At 38.2% G+C, this 16,760-nt stretch overlaps 6 protein-coding genes across 6 annotated transcripts; 2 read left to right on the top strand and 4 right to left on the bottom strand.

Annotated features, from left to right (window-relative positions):
• Positions 1-310: 310 nt before the first annotated feature.
• TSR2 (Tsr2p) lies at positions 311-925 on the bottom strand (the record flags this gene model as incomplete). Its single annotated transcript, XM_033912271.1, has 1 exon — positions 311-925. The coding sequence occupies one exon, from the start codon at positions 923-925 to the stop codon at positions 311-313; it is 615 nt and encodes a 204-aa protein (XP_033768162.1).
• A 375-nt stretch (positions 926-1,300) lies between these two features.
• CNA1 (calcineurin catalytic subunit A) lies at positions 1,301-2,962 on the top strand (the record flags this gene model as incomplete). Its single annotated transcript, XM_033912270.1, has 1 exon — positions 1,301-2,962. The coding sequence occupies one exon, from the start codon at positions 1,301-1,303 to the stop codon at positions 2,960-2,962; it is 1,662 nt and encodes a 553-aa protein (XP_033768161.1).
• A 225-nt stretch (positions 2,963-3,187) lies between these two features.
• On the bottom strand, positions 3,188-4,759 carry IMD3 (IMP dehydrogenase IMD3; the record flags this gene model as incomplete). Its single annotated transcript, XM_033912269.1, has 1 exon — positions 3,188-4,759. One exon carries the CDS (start codon positions 4,757-4,759, stop codon positions 3,188-3,190), a length of 1,572 nt encoding a protein of 523 aa, XP_033768160.1.
• Positions 4,760-5,593: 834 nt separating this feature from the next.
• On the top strand, positions 5,594-6,955 carry ATG23 (Atg23p; the record flags this gene model as incomplete). The annotated part of the gene is made up of 1 exon (XM_033912268.1): positions 5,594-6,955. The coding sequence occupies one exon, from the start codon at positions 5,594-5,596 to the stop codon at positions 6,953-6,955; it is 1,362 nt and encodes a 453-aa protein (XP_033768159.1).
• A 215-nt stretch (positions 6,956-7,170) lies between these two features.
• Positions 7,171-13,872, bottom strand: SEN1 (DNA/RNA helicase SEN1; the record flags this gene model as incomplete). The annotated part of the gene is made up of 1 exon (XM_033912267.1): positions 7,171-13,872. The coding sequence occupies one exon, from the start codon at positions 13,870-13,872 to the stop codon at positions 7,171-7,173; it is 6,702 nt and encodes a 2,233-aa protein (XP_033768158.1).
• A 674-nt stretch (positions 13,873-14,546) lies between these two features.
• On the bottom strand, positions 14,547-16,520 carry CRN1 (coronin; the record flags this gene model as incomplete). The annotated part of the gene is made up of 1 exon (XM_033912266.1): positions 14,547-16,520. The coding sequence occupies one exon, from the start codon at positions 16,518-16,520 to the stop codon at positions 14,547-14,549; it is 1,974 nt and encodes a 657-aa protein (XP_033768157.1).
• Between the last annotated feature and the right edge of the window lie 240 nt (positions 16,521-16,760).

The raw sequence follows: 16,760 nt of genomic DNA, 5'->3' as shown, positions 1-16,760 counted from the left end.
ACTGAGCTTTTGCCTTAACTGAACAAGTAGTTGCAATTGGGCCTCTATAATCACAAAATATAAAAATATCAAGCATAAAGATCATTTCTTTTAAAGAAAAATGAGAACCTTGACATAATGGCGTATTACACACCTGGAGAGTCTATATTGAAAGTCTCTTCTAGGAGCTCGATTTTGAATATGTACTTTTTTGATCTACTACATATCTTGGAAAACCTCATCAAAATTTGCATACCTTTATAAGTATTTTACTACTGGAAAAAGCAAAAAGCAGCGCACTATTGATTTTAATATACAGCTTCTAAAGACACTAGTGCTTTCTTCTTCCCTTTGGTTGAACCAATTCAAAGCCATCGTCGTCAACAATTGGTTCAGGTTTAGATGATACCAAGTCTGGCACAATTTCATCCATCTCTTCATCTTCATCCTCGTCATCCCACTCCTCTCCATCATCATCATCGTCATCATCACCCTCAATATGTACAACTCTTTTTAATTTCTTTGTTTTCTGCTTTTCTTGCCATTCCAAATACAGCTTTTCTACCTTATTATAATTGAAGTTGAAACAATCGTTGTATATGTTAATAACCTCCACGGCAATCGGTAAAGCCGAGTCGTCTTCTACATTAGTTTCAAATTCATCAACCATTGCATAAAGTAACGTTTCCTCAATCAAAGCAACGTCAACCACTTTTTCATTCTTGAAAAGGCCCACAACAATTCCCGTAATCCAGTCTCTCTTCTCAGCCGAGTCTGGACCGCCCCAATTGTTCTCTACGGCAACATCCAAGGCATCCCACCTATAAATCATCATGGAAACACCTAGTTCAAATCGAGCCTGTTGCTTTTCATTGGGGAACATTAAATTGGTTCTACCCTGTTCAGCCTGAACGAATGCTGTCTCATCGATATATTGTGTGCTCATTCTTCCGTAAGAATTATGACTATTAGAGTTTTTTGCAGGGTTTTTTTTGGACTCTACCTATGTTCCCGTTGTAATATAGACACAAACTGTTTGGATCAGTTCGGTGATGTTCATCTGTATCCATTTCGAAATTTTTCATGTCATCGCCTCTTGAAACGTGAATTTTCCCATTTTGAAAAAAGAACATGTTAATGGGAAACAAAGGGAAAAATGTGCACATCCTATAACAATTTTAAACCAAGAAGTATTATCACGAGAAAGAGAACCAAATTTCGGAATATTTGCTGTATTACAAGTACTATTCAAAGGGAAAGCATTTTTAGATTCTTTTTTTTTACGTATTAGCTCAGCTGCCATAAAATACTCTCAACGCCAATGTCGAAAGACTTGAATTCTTCACGCATCAAAGTCATTAAACCTAATGATTCTTACATAAAAGTTGAACAGAAAAAAGATTTAACAAAGTATGAATTAGAAAACGGTAAAGTAATTTCCACGAAGGACCGTCCCATCGCTTCTGTACCTGCCATAACTGGGAAGATACCAAGTGATGAGGAAGTATTCGACCCCAAGACAGGATTACCTAATCATTCCTTTTTAAGAGAACATTTCTTTCATGAAGGTCGACTTTCTAAGGAACAGGCCATAAAAATCTTAAATATGTCAACTGTAGCATTGAGTAAAGAACCCAATCTACTAAAACTCAAAGCCCCAATTACTATTTGTGGCGACATTCACGGTCAGTATTACGATTTATTGAAACTGTTTGAAGTCGGTGGTGACCCCGCCAAAATCGATTATCTATTCTTGGGGGATTATGTTGATAGAGGCGCGTTTTCTTTTGAATGTTTAATTTATTTATATTCCTTGAAGTTGAATAATTTAGGGAGATTTTGGATGCTAAGAGGTAACCATGAGTGTAAGCACTTGACGTCTTATTTTACTTTTAAGAATGAGATGTTGCACAAATACGACATGGAAGTTTACGATGCCTGCTGCAGATCATTCAATGTCTTACCATTAGCAGCTTTAATGAACGGACAATATTTTTGTGTACATGGTGGTATCTCTCCAGAATTAAAATCGGTAGAGGATGTTAATAAAGTCAATAGGTTCCGAGAAATCCCATCTCGTGGTCTCATGTGTGACTTACTGTGGGCTGATCCTATTGAGGAATATGATGATGCAAGAGACGGTAGTGAATTTGATCCGAGCGAGGATGAATTCGTACCCAATAGTTTGAGGGGCTGTTCCTTCGCCTTCACTTTCAAGGCGTCATGCAAGTTTCTGAAAGCAAATGGTCTACTATCTATTATCAGAGCACACGAAGCACAAGATGCAGGGTATAGAATGTATAAAAACAACAAAGTAACAGGATTTCCAAGTTTAATAACAATGTTTAGTGCTCCAAACTATCTGGATACCTACCACAATAAAGCTGCTGTGCTAAAATATGAAGAAAACGTCATGAATATAAGGCAGTTCCACATGTCTCCGCACCCTTATTGGTTACCTGATTTTATGGATGTTTTCACCTGGTCGTTACCTTTTGTTGGCGAAAAAGTTACTAGCATGCTAGTATCTATATTAAACATATGTAGTGAAGAAGAACTTGACCCAGAATCAGAACCACAAACTGCAGAGGAGAGTGTTGAGGCAAACAGAGACGCAACTAGGAAAATTAGCGCCCCACCTGGTGAAAAGACGTCATCAGCAATATTAGAAGATGAGACTCGAAGAAAGGCTTTGAGAAATAAGATATTGGCCATTGCTAAAGTTTCAAGAATGTTTTCGGTGCTAAGGGAAGAGAGCGAAAAAGTGGAATATCTGAAAACCATGAATGCTGGTATCTTACCTCGTGGTGCTCTAGCCCGTGGGACTGAAGGTCTGAATGAAACGCTAAGCACTTTTGAAAGGGCTAGAAAAAATGACCTTATTAATGAAAAATTACCACCGTCTTTATCAGAGGTTGAACAAGAGAAGATTAAATATTACGAAAAAATATTAAAAAGAGCGGAGAAAAAGTCACAGCTGTAATAGATTTCATTCTTTTTATTTTTTATTTTTATGAGGCGTAAAGTTGGATCTTTGCGCTAGTGGAGGAATCTGTAAAAGATAATAAATACAAAGTGACGGAAGACTAGGAAAATAGAAATGCTCCCCGAGTTTTGGTCCTAATTTTCACACTTAACTGCGAGTAGAATAAATATAAATACGTATTTTTTTAGTTTTATTTTATTATTAATGAACCCAAGTTACCAATTAGTTATGTAAACGCTTTTCGTAAGAATGTAAATTATGAACACCACCTTCTAGTTGAGCAGAAGCGGTTCTGAATTCAAATCTAACTTTACCGCTTTGGACGTTTTCCTTTAATAAAGTTAGGGACTTGTGACCAATGTCTTGACAAGAATGTTGTAAACCATTGTACAAATATGGAATAAATTTCTTAATAGAACCTTTATCAACGACAGCACCGGAAACACCTTGGGCAACCAAAACACTGTCTGATTCGGAAAAGTAACGAGAGGTAGATGCATTACCTTTAGTACCGGTCTTTTGCATGGCGTCAATGGAACCCATACCACGGTATGCCTTCAATCTTTTACCGTCTTGATAGAAATATTCACCTGGTGATTCGGTAGTACCAGCCAACATACCACCCATCATAACAGTAGAAGAACCAAGAGCCAACGCCTTGGTAATGTGTCCAATGTTTTGAACACCACCATCAGCCATACATGGAACACCGAATTGGTTAGCAAATTCACACACGTTGTAGACGGCTGTACCTTGTGGTCTACCACAGGCCATAACTTCTTGAGTGATGCAAATGGAACCAGAACCCATACCAATTCTTAAACCGTCAGCACCGGCAGCAATCAAGTTGGCAGCTTGTTCTCTGGTAGCAACATTACCGGCAATGATTTCCAAATCTGGGAAGGTTTCTTTAATCCATTTGATCATGTTCAATTGGAAAATAGAGTTACCTTGGGATGAATCCAAGATGACGACATCCAAACCGGCTTCAACCAGCAGTCTTAATCTTTCCTTATCAGCATCGATAGTACCAATAGCAGCACCACATAGCAATTGCTTGGTGGTGGCAGATTTAGAAGCCAATGGGTAGTTTTGATTTTTCATTAAATCGGTTCTGGAAAGCATAGAAACCAAGCTACCCTTGTCATCAACAATCAATAGCTTACCCTTTTTGATTTTCTTTAAAATTTCATTACCTTCAGACAATGTAATACCTTGTGCGCCGGTAACAGGGTTTTTTGTCATGACATCTTGAACGAGTAAAGAGTTGTCTTCAACAAATTGGATATCACGAGAAGTGACAATACCCATCAATTTTCCGTTTCTTTTACCATCTTCTGTGACGGGGAAACCGGAAAATCCGAACTTTTCCTTCATGTTCTTGGCTTCACCAATGGTGGTTGTTGGAGAAATCACTATAGGGTTGTTAATAAACCCATTTTCATAGTTCTTGACTCTTCTAACCATGTCAGCTTGGTCTTCAGGGGTACAGTTATGGTGAATAAAACCAATACCACCCAATAGAGCCATAAAGATGGCCATTTCTGATTCTGTCACAGTGTCCATTGGAGAGGAAACGAATGGAGTATTCAAAGTGATATTCTTGGTCAACTTAGTTTGTAGGCTAACTTCGGAGGATGGGAAATCAACCAAGCCTGGCAAAACCAAAAAATCGTTATAAGTTAACCCACCTCTGGTCTTGGAGTCCATCAATTCCTGGACAGACAAACCATCCAGTCTTGGTAGGCTGCTGGCAAATTCCAGTGCGGTCTTGTAGTCTCTAACTGCGGCCATTGCTTTTACGTACTTTCGGAGTTATTAAATACTGCTGTTAACCTGTAAATGACTTCTTCTTTTCCTTAGAGTAAGAGTGAGACAGATGAGATGACGTGCGTCTGTAAGAGTTAGAGAGTCTTTCTGAGTTAAGCTATATAAAAACGAGAGAGAAAAGAAATACAAGTAAAAGAGAAAGTTCCCAGTATACTAGGTGAAAATGCACAAGCCCACGAAACTGGAGTAAACCACCAAGGGTCTCACCAGTCAAACATCTTGTCCGATCTCAGAAGGGCAAATTATTCAACTATTTATACCTTTGTATTTCTTCTCTTTTTTTTTCAGTGAAAAATTTTTCATTTTCGGAAAAAGAAACGTGTGCGGCTTTGAAGGCTAATACTTATGTAATTAACCAGAGTTAAAATGAACATGATGACGTCTCAAGAAGCCATTATGATGCTGAAAAAATCACATCTTTTTTAGCCGTTAAAGAATAGGTTTATGTATAGGGAATTGTGGTCTTTTCAAGCTCACTTGCCTCCTTTTTGCCCGATGTTCTAGCCCTAGGACAGCTTGTAGGGTATCTGCGCATATATTCAAAAAATTTAAGGGCGTAAACTTTGGTGTTTAGGTGCGCAATCAGCAAAAGGTATAGACAGTCTCTTCATAGTGTTCTTTATACAAGTAATAGTACACAGAGAAAACGTCTGCATTTATTGAAGCACCTGTCAAGCATTTGAAAAGTGACAAACAGAGTGCGTTTAGTTTGAGGTGCTTATTTCCCTTTTTTTTATTCCAGATCTTATCCTAAACCCATTGTTCTATAAGGTAACAAAGTAAAGTAAAGAAGTAGATATGGAATTGAACCAGATTTTAGAAAAGAAGGAACAAATTTCACAATATTTGAGCAATCTGGTTGAGCTTCACGAAAAAGCCTTGTCTGATGTGAGTTCCGCTTCCCAGGTGACAAGCATCCGGAAAGATATCACTATTTGCCTAAACGATCTTTGCAGAATTAACGATCTCTTGGTATCCCATGATGGTCTCTTGAAAAGAGAAATTGGGTCTTTACTTCGAGACAAACAAGAACTACTAGAACTGAATGACAGAGAGCAGCTTCTTTGGAAAGAGCGGAAATCGTGGCATATTGAGCGAGAAATAGATACAGCGCCGGTGGACTATGTTATCGATAAGGAAGCCATTATTACCATTTCATCACACCACAGGACATCCCTGAACAAATACATCGAGTCAGTGGGGGCAGAAAATACAATACTATCAAATACGGATGATTCAGATCCAAGGATCGAAGAAGCACAAAACGCTGAATCTTCCGCGGATCAAATGATACGTAACTACAGACTATTACAGTTATCTCATAAGCAAGCTAAATCGGAAATAATAAAGTTGGAAACTTTATTAAGGGACTTCAAAAAGGACAACAAATTCGTCGAAGAGGAGTTGAAAAGGCAATCTGGGCGGATACGTTCTGAAATGGGTAATATCGATTTTCATTTATCCAAAATTGAAGAATCTAAGCACCAGTTAATGAAAAGAATAGGATTTGAGTCACCCCTGGCGCACGAAAAATCTTTATCAGAGAAAATATTCAATTTAAGGCTGTCGGACACTGATGAAGATTACAGTGAAAGAGAAACTATCAACAAGAAAAATTTCGTTCATATGAAGGACCTCATAGAATTGAAAATCGACGACTTACAAGGGCAGCTAACGAGAAATAAAAATGAGTCTTCCGCATTAGTAACAAAACGTGAATTGTGGCTAGATTGTCAAAGAAAAGTGGGAAACTTGGAAAGCGAACTAATAACCAAACTCCGGAGTAGCAGCAACTCCAAAATACCTCGAAATGAAATGTCAGACATGATTAATTCCACAATAAAATATCTCAATAACCTTCTTGACTCTTCCGATGAGATGCTAACAACAACTTTAATATCCAACGAAAGAGACGTACTTTCCAAAGCTTGTGAAGAACTAAGCACTGAAAATGTCACTGCGCAAGATGACTTAATCGCAAAACCTTCTAAACCAATTAATATACACAAAAGCCACAAAGGTTCAAATGCAATTTCAAACCTGAAGCAGCCTTCAACCCCTCCATTCTTGGTTGCTAGCAAATCGCCACCAAAAATCGGAATTTCTGAAAGTATAATAAACGCTAATAAAAATGATGTCATATCAAAAAAAGTTGATTGAATGAATTGCAAATAGCTAAAGTAGCCGATGAGGATAATATTTAAATTTAAACATTATATGCCGATGTAATAGTCAAAATTTTTTATTTCAAATTTAAATAAGTTTGCTTTACTGAAATAACGATAAATAATGCTGCTATTAAATTCAATACAAATGTATATATTAGTATATATGCAGGTATAATTAGGTATAATTCCTAACGTTTTACTTTAGGATCATGGTCTAGGCTTTCTTTTTTTGGGGATAAATGGACTAGATGAAGCATTTCTTCTCGAACTGTTACGTGCGCCTGCAGGCCCGCTACCAGACACTTTGAATGCAGAAGGTTGCAGTTGCGAATGGGCGTTTAAATCATATGGATCTTCTGGCTCAGCAGGATAACTCTCTCGCGGATGTGTCGGCATATATCCATGTAGACCATCTGGTCCCATGGGAGCTGTTGAGTATTGATTCTCATTACCCACATGTTGAGAGTGGGACCTATTTGTTCCGTTCTGTCCGCTTTGATCGGGTTCACCGTAATCGGAAGCACTTAGGATCCTCGAAGAACCGCCAGATATGACACTATTTGCATTTCTGTGCTTTGTAATAGTTGCAGGTAGGTGCGTCTGCTCAGGTTGCGGAACTTGCGGATCATCGTATATACTCGCGCTAAAATTTTGCTGATTGGAAACCACTCTGTTGTTGCGACCGTTCGCTTCAGTTTTCATTAATGAAGAACTGGAGATCGACGGTGTATAATCATCTTCGTCATCGTCATCCTCATTAGTACTGATTTCAGGTGGAGAAAATGGTCTCGTCTCCTTTAAACCTAACTGCTTTTCCTTTAATACAGAAGATAAACTTCTGGTTACTTTAATTTCAGGCTCCTCACACCTTGGTATGATACTAACATCATCAGAAAAACAAACGTGTTTATTATTTTTCTTTTTACCAACAATTGCAGCAGCCTTCTTTTTGCCTTCCACATCAGGAAAAGTTTTAGGAACTACGGCATCGGTTACATTCATTCCACCAAAAATGGAAGACTTTTTCTTTGTACCAGATGAGGTGCTGGGAGATTCTCCCTCCTTATCTTTTCTCTTTTTATCATTTGCCTTGGGCTTTTTTTTCTCTTTGTTCTTTTCTTTCTTCTTTTCTTTCTTCTTCTTTTTTACAGCTTTATCTGTCTTTTCATCCTCATCGACAACCCTTCTCTTCTTCGAGTCCTTATCAGATTTCCTATCGTCGGAAGCTTGTGTTATATATTCCATAGGCAACTTATAATCATCCTCTTGCTCCGATGGTACAGATACATTGTACTTCCTTAAAATACTTTGGGCTCTGTTATTTTTGGGATCCAGGAAGCCGGAGCAAGCATATTCAAGACAATTCCTATCTTTCGCATCTTCAATTAAATCTCTCCATAACTTGCTCTTTGAAAGAGATCTTTGATGTCCCAAAACCCAAATACTTGTCTTTGCTCTAGTCAGAGCCACATTCATACGACGAAAGTCCTTTAGGAAACCGACACTAGATTTCGTATCATCGGCACGAACACACGATATCAAGATGATTTCTTTTTCTTGACCTTGGAAACCATCGATTGTATTGAAATCAATTGATTTGTTGATCATGCCTCCAAAATAGCGGGCAAACTCTCTACGCATTTTTTGCATTTGTTCTCTATAAGGTGAAATTATACCAATTTTTCCCGTAAAGTCAATTTTATTATCAAACTTTCTGAACAGGAAGTCAACTAACTCAATAGCAACACGTATTTCTTCCATATTTGTATAAGACATAGTCTTAGCGTTTTGCTCTTGTCTACCACTTATAATATCAAAAAACTTGTAGGGAGCTAATGGATTAAGCTGGTGCCAAGGTCTTTTGTTCAAAATATCCATACCGGGACCATCTTTTAGTCGTCCCTGATAAAATTCCGAAGAGGGGAATTTACTGATGGAAGGATGCATACGATATTGAACATCCAACAAGTATGGAGAGCTATTTTTCTCCATTCTAACGAACAGCGACTGATTGTATTTAAAATTGCTTGCAGCACCTGACAAAACAGTTGGTGGTAGTTGATTCGGATCACCAACCAAGATACAACGCTTCCCTCCATACCTGAGGGGAATAATTGAAGAAAGTTCGGTACATTGGCATGCCTCATCTATAATGACCGTATCAAATTTAATGCCCATTGTTGCCAGTACATCATGGGCTGAACCAGACAATGTAGAACATATGATGTCACTAACCGCCAAGATATGGGCTTGCGCATTCCTTCTATCCAGGTCTCTGTTTCTATAATTGACAGAGTTTTTCTCACGCATTTCGTCCCTATCACGACCAAGTTCGTTAATTATTTTACTCAGCTCCCTAATCTTGAGTTGCAATTTGCTGATATCCTCGGTTGACATTGGACTTTCTGGATTACCGCTCTCGGAGTCTAATTTCCCTCTTAATTCCCTTCTTTTAGAGACGGCATTACTAAATTTACGTTCTAATTCTGGATTAGTTCTGATTTCGTAATTCCTTTCACCTATCCTTTTATCCACAAGTTCTTCCAAAGTAAGATCCTTGATTGCAACGTTCACAACGTCTGATCTACCTACACGAACCAATTGAGGTTTGAACTGATGTCCCTGCTTATCATACACTCCACTTTTCAGTCTAAGGCAGATTTCATCTACAGCCGCATTACTAGGTGCACAAATTAAAATTTTTTGCTTTTTTAGCAGTTGTTCAGTGCTCGATGAGTTCTTTTCCAGTGGCACCTTGATAACATTCGATGGCGAGGTATTCTTTGTGGATAGAAAGTAACCAATAATGCCCAGTATAGTCTTTGTTTTACCCGTACCAGGTGGACCCTGGATCAAAGAAAAGCCTTCCTTAGATACCGAATTAACGATAGCCCCAGCCTGTGATGTATTAAGCTTATAGCTTTTCTTGACTGTCTCAATTTCCCTTGCATCCACATTTACTGGAGGCGATGGTTTAGCCTGTAAAATTTGCCCAACTAAGTCATAGTATTCCAATCCTTCTAGTGTCGAGTACTCTCTTTCGATAGTCGTCATTTGCATAACTTTCACACAATATATCTCTGATCTTAGTGTCAAAAATTTACTGAAAGAGTGATTTCTATGAATTCGTAATGTGACATCAACATTGCCACCTTTGGTATTTTTCAATGTTCTCACCTTTGCCAGGCATGTATGTGGCGCTTTTTTGAAATCATCACTGGACAACCTTTTGTCTGGTCGAAAATCGGACAAATATGCCATTACAATTAAGTCGGATTCAGAAATACCACAATCCTGCAAGACTTGTTTGGATACAGAGGCATAAACATCATAGAAATCAGACACAGCAGTTCGATTTCCTACAACGATACTGAAAGGTTTATAATCCTCCCTATCACGTGAAGAGCATAAGCCTTGCCAAGATTCTAGAAGTAGCAGAGGCCTCATGACTTTTTGGTAGTCTGCAGGAGAGTTGAAAAAATCCTTGACGTCGGAATAATTACCAATAGGCTCGTCATCAGGATATTCACTATTTCTAGTATAATCCCATTGTAATATAGTTTCGTATAGAGGATTCATATCAACATTTAATCTCTTCCTCATATACTCTAACTCCTGTTTAGCCAATTCTGCCGCAGTTTGTTTCTTTACAACCTTGCCATTGATATCGACAGTTTGTATTCCTTTGCCCTTTGCCTTAGCAATAGCAAAAAGTTCCCGGGCGCTTTCTATATCGTTGTCGCTCTCCTCGCTACTGCTATCTTCATTTCTATTAACCAAACCCCTGCTCTTGGTATGGAAAGCTGGCGCGCTAGGTGGATGAACAACCCTGTTGTTTAATAATTGCATTCTAGCTAATTCCATTTTGGATAAAGGCTTAACAGGTTTTGTACGCTGCAACTTGGCACTGGCCGATGGTTGAAACGTTCCAAAAGATGTTATCTTAGGCTGAGCTACTCTAGGTCTCCCAGTTATTGAAGAAGATAAGGCTTTCCTTTGCAAATAGTCTGCCCTCGATTCAGCAGAAGAACTACCAACGGTCGAAGATAGAGAAGGCGAGAGGGATGGTGACGCCGGTGCAGAATCCGTCAAGTCTATTACCTTTCCAAGCCTTGATAATTCCTTTTCCTTTCTGTAGTTTTCTGCATCTGTGGCAACCTGTTCCGTTAGTGCTTTATTAAATATCTTAGCCTTTTGCAGAATTTCACTCGCTTGTTGGTCCGTCAACTTATTCGAAAATCTCTTTGCTTTCGAAGCGTATTTAGCCATCATCTCTACCAGCGAATCATCAACTTTCACATGTTTTTCATGTGCTAAATCAGACGTGCTTATAATTAATCTAACACATGATTCCAAAAGTACTTCATCACTTAATCTCAGCCAATACAACATATTCTTGAAGGTTTCTAAAACGTTGAGAAGTAAATTTTTGGCTTGGTCATGAAGAATATCTGAAAATTCTCTAAAGGAGTCCACCAAAGAGCGACTTAAGTCTAAAGTATCTTTTGTAAAATTTTCTAGTTCAGAATAATCATATTTGGAAGCCCACTTCAAAGTAAACTTATAAATTGTATCCAAGAATAACCAGGATGATTCCCAAAATTTTAAAAATTCCTCTTCGGTATTTTGGCTCTTCAAAGTTTGGAAGTTAGCAAACACACCGGAAATCGGGTCCACAAATGCACTTACTACGTCCATCAAAACACGAACAGCACGTGGACAAGGTTCATAGAATTCACAATTAATTAACCTTTGTAGCATAACGTTTATATTCTTCAAATTAACAGTCAAATTATTATTCAGGATTGCTAAGATACCTTCCAATCTTCCCTCAACATCAAAAGTATTGTATAAAATATTAGTAGCCGCTTGATACAAGTGTTTATCAGAAGAAAATATACAGGACCAAAATCCCTGCGATGCATCTTCATCCGCAAGGATCTTAGATAGTTGACCGGGCAAAATATCTGCAAATTTTTCCATTAATCTTGTTGATAACAGCAGGAACTTCTGATTCAATGCGTTGTGTGCTTTAGCTACTGCGGTATTTGACGGTACTATCAAAAGACCATTAATATTCTTTAAAGATACTAGCAACTGCTTGGCCAGCAATGGACCGTCATGAAAAGATCTCAGGTCAATTTTGTTGGTAACATTTTCCAAGACATTAGTTGAGATTGGAATTTCGCTAATTGGTTTACCTGAATAAAGCTTAAACGTTCGATGACATAGCAGCAATATATCAAAATCAATACATTCTGCCAATACCATCATTGTGGAGGTGGCCACCGATGCAGAAGCAGAGCCTAAACCAGGATAAAAGTTGTTGGGATTTGAAGCTGATCTAATTATTATGTCTTGAATCAAAGGATTGTTTAGCAAAGCTCTAGAATCAGTTTTGGTCAATAACACTGTTTCAAATTCATCATTCTTATAAAGCATTGCCCTTTCATTTTCCTTAATAGTTAATACCGCTCTCAGCAATGCAGTTGCTGAATTCATTAAGCAAGCTTTCGGAATGGATTTTAAGGATGGATAATTCGCTATTATGCGTAAGAATGCCATTGAAACCTTTCTAACCATTTGGATCCTTTTGGATGGTGATAGTGCATGATAAAATGGTAAGGTCCAAGAAAGTAAATCAGTTACAGAACCAGTAAGTTGAAAGTAAACCTCTGTTTGATGCTCGACAATCGAATTGTCTTGAATTTTGATTAGTTTGGTTGGGAATGAATCTCTATTGAAAATTATATCCAAAATGCTATGGAATGTGAAGGGTTCAATTTTGGACCAAAATTCGGAGCCGAATTTATTTAAGAACATTGTTAGTCCCCTTAACAAAAAGTCTAGAGGTTTGTCATGATATGATTTGCTTAGGTGGTTGTACCACATTTTAAAAACTGGCTCCAATGGAAATTTGAATGTCTTTTTCAAGGATTCCACATTTTTTGGCACCTGAAAGTACTCTATGAAGACGTCTTTGTCAAACAAATTGAAAACCGGTAGTAATCTTGACCAGAATTGAGATACGACAATCTCCGTCCAGTTTGCCGGGTTTTGTAAGAATAGGATATGGATATAGACTTCCTCTACGATGTCCGGTGTCAGGTTAGAAAGACTTATATGGAAGTCTCTTGAGTACAAATCCATTAAAAAGGCTCGTGACCACTCATTTTCCTCTTTTGAACCTTCACACCAGCAAAATATGACACCAGATATAAAAGTTTTTATGCTTGAAGGGTTCGTAACGTCCAGCAAACGATGCTTTGTATTGTAAAAAAATTTGAAAATTGCTTCAAAGGTAGCCTTGAGTTGCTTGTTAAGTCTTAGCATGTGCGGATTGCAGAGGCATTCGTACATCGCAATTTCAATTTCCTTTGTAATATTAATGTCCGTATTATCATTAACAGAAATATTTCTAAGAATGGGGAAAATGGCCTCCACTCTCCACTGGCATACGATATCATTGAATTTGGCTACATGTTCATGCGGAACATGTCTTTGAATGGCAAAATGTTGCAACATTTTGCACTTCCCTCTTGCGAAATTTAGAATGCATTTATCACAAACAGAAAGAATCGGATTAAAATGACTCTTCAGCCATGTGGCCGTAGCCTCTTCATTGAATGAGAAAATGGTTAGGGAAAAAATTGATATTGGTTCAAGAATGGGGTCACAAAATAAATGTGTGCCCTTGGGAACTTCTGCTAAAACTTGTAATAGCTCCCCTAATAATTTCGCCTCTTGAATATTTGGATTTGTACCTTGATAAACTTGTTCAATCTGAGGAATATAAGACTTTGCCTTGGTATAGACGGTATCTAGCTGAACATTGGTAATGGGGACAATATCCTTACTATCCTTATTGTTATTATAATTATTATTATTATCAGGATTGGTGGAATTCATTTATAATAAACAGATGCGCTTTTTTATATATATAGAGATAGATGACATACAGAGATGAAGTAGAAAATAAATGACAAAGTAAAGATTTTTGTAGGGATAGGTGCTAAGATTAAAGTGCGGAAGCCTTTAAAGTGATCGGTTATTCGTTCCTATGAAGCTTTGTAAACTTTTCCAGTAGGTTGATATGACCTACACTAGAGAAGAGTGAGAAACTGGAAACTTTATGGCCTTGTAACAACAGGAATAAGTTTGCAAACGTGCGCCTTTTAAAAAAACCTAATCAATGACCTTTTGTTAGAATTCCCGATCTCATCAACTTCTAACTTGTGGTTAATTTTTCAAGATTCTAAAATATGCGAAGAAAAAATATAAATAAAAATTTGATTCAGGGTTACCTTTATTATGTGACGCGTTTCAAGTAAAAGGCTGTTTATACTTGAATAGCATTATATGACCAGGCCATGATATATCGGGCAAAGAGTGCTTCGTATGTGTCGAAAGCATCCACTTCCCTGTAGGAAAACGATGGTTTTATTTCTTTTTTTGGCTGTTAGGTGGGTGAACATGATCTACTTACTAGGCACATTGTAAACACCAACAACTTACGTATATTATATAATCAAAACACATTTACCTATACAAAGGACTAACATAATTTATCATTACAAGCACAATCACTTTAATTTTGATAGTTCGCTAATTTTTTGTTCCAACTCGAACAGACGCTCATCCTTGTCAAGATTTGCTTTCATTAATTTATCAACTACATCTTCCAATTGTAGAACCAATGTAGATAGTTTTTCGACGGATTGCTTTAAACCTAACGACTTAGGAGATGTCTTAGCCGCAGATGAGTCTTCCTTATTGCTGGTAGCAATAGTTGTCGTAGCTGCCGTAGTTGAAGAAGAATGAGTTGCAGGTTTTTCCTGCTCAGAAGACTTAGGTTTCTCAGGGGATTTCTCTTTCTGAGGTAAGCTTCCTTCTTGTGTTCTATCTGTTGCGATAGATACTGGTTCTGGCTTCAATACCTTTGAAGCTGGAGAATTATTGTAAAAAGGTGTCTGTTCCTTCTTAGCGTCCGTTGGGGTGACAGTAGTTTCGATTTCAATAGGAGCTGGCTCCTCATCGGCTTCTTCCCATCCAGAAGTATCTCTAGACGGATCTTCAGCGTGATTGACTTGATCAATATCCGAGGATTTCCTCAACAAATTGTTGATCGACTTATCTTCCTTTAACACATCGTTGATTGTTGACGATGGGGAGGCCGCCTTTACCGGCGATGGTGATTTTAGAGCTTCTTGTTTCACTTCCTTCTTGGACTCGCCAATTGGCTTCTCCACCTTTTTGGCTTGCTCTTCTTTATCTTCAAGAGCAGCTTCTTGAGTTGTTGGCTGTTCAGGTCTTTTAGCTTCATGGAAGCTTGGTGCCGAACCGTCATAGATGGATCTCATACTAACAAGAATTGGACCTTCAACAGACTTACCAGAAAACCACTCCTTTGCAGTCAGAGCTGGCTTGTCGGAAGGTGCATCCGGATAGATATCTTCCTGAAACTCTTCTGATCTTCTTGGAACAAAGAATGAAACCGGTTCGATACGTTGATCAACGACAGTCTTGAAACCTTTCAGGACTTCGTTTTCTTTGACGTTCACCATTCGCTTTGGCGCTACAGCAAAGCCTCTCTGTGCTTCTGTGGATTGGAATTCAGATAATTCAAATAACTCATCGTTTTGAAATTCGTAATATCGAATATTACCATCACCCTTACCCACCAAGTAAAGAATTTTATTGCCTTCGTCATAGAAGGGCATCAAAATACCTGATGATTGGTCAACGGTGTAGAAACCTCCCAAATCTCCCTTTTCAATGTTGAAGGCATCCCAAATACCGATTTGGCGATCACTCAATTTTGAAAAACCGGTGGTAGCCAATCTGTCAGAATTTCCTAACCATACCACCCTTTGATTTTTTGCACCGGTATGTGCAGGCCCTTCGCTAACAATTTTTTCTTCTCTGATATCCCAGACTCGTAGTTTCTTATCTCGTGCTACCGTGGCCAGATAATTACCATCGTACGAAAATGACATAGATGTGACCATATCCGGATGTTTCAAAGTAATCATGTCATTTCCAGTTTCTACATTCCATAACTTAACAGTGTAGTCACCCGAAGAAGACGCCAATACATTCTCGGCGACAGGATGATAAAGAACATGTCCAACTTTCCTTGCGTGTCCTGTCAAAAACTTTACAGGTTTAATATCAATTGGCTCCCCATCTTCGTCTACATGATTATGAAATTTGTACTCTTCTGGTATGTCCCAAATACCAATCTTAGAATCATCGGAAGAGGAAGCAATTCTGTGATCATTAAACGGGTCAAAATCGGTATCCAGGACTTGCGCAGTGTGACCTCTAAACAGAGGAACTTGGTCTGGAGCCTTGCCTACTTCCTCGATCGGAACGATAGCAAATGCACCACCTCCGGAAGCATTCCAGTTCACAGCAATGAATTTACCATTAGTTTTTAACAAGTTGGAGTCCCATGCATTGTTGGTTACTTTGAGTTTTTCATACTGCAGTTCCTTTTTAGCTGCTTGGCCGAAGACGTGTCTATATTTAGAAGCACGAACAAATTTTCCACTCATCTTAGGCCTTTTCACGTGGAGTGTATCCTTTATCCCTTTTTTACCGTAGTCTTTTGATATACGTGTACATATGTATACTTATTTTCTTCGAGACTTGCAATATCACCGAACTTCTACTTACGGTCAAAAGTGAAAAATCACGCACAACGACACTAAGACTGGAAAGCATAAAATGGTATGAATGCACTTGAACTATATGTGAGGATTTTTTACATGCAATAACACTTGAAATTATACATA

This window comes from Saccharomyces paradoxus (genome assembly GCF_002079055.1).
Source record: "Saccharomyces paradoxus strain CBS432 chromosome XII sequence".
Taxonomy (NCBI): domain Eukaryota; kingdom Fungi; phylum Ascomycota; class Saccharomycetes; order Saccharomycetales; family Saccharomycetaceae; genus Saccharomyces; species Saccharomyces paradoxus.
This window is presented reverse-complemented; position numbering and strand designations above follow the sequence as displayed.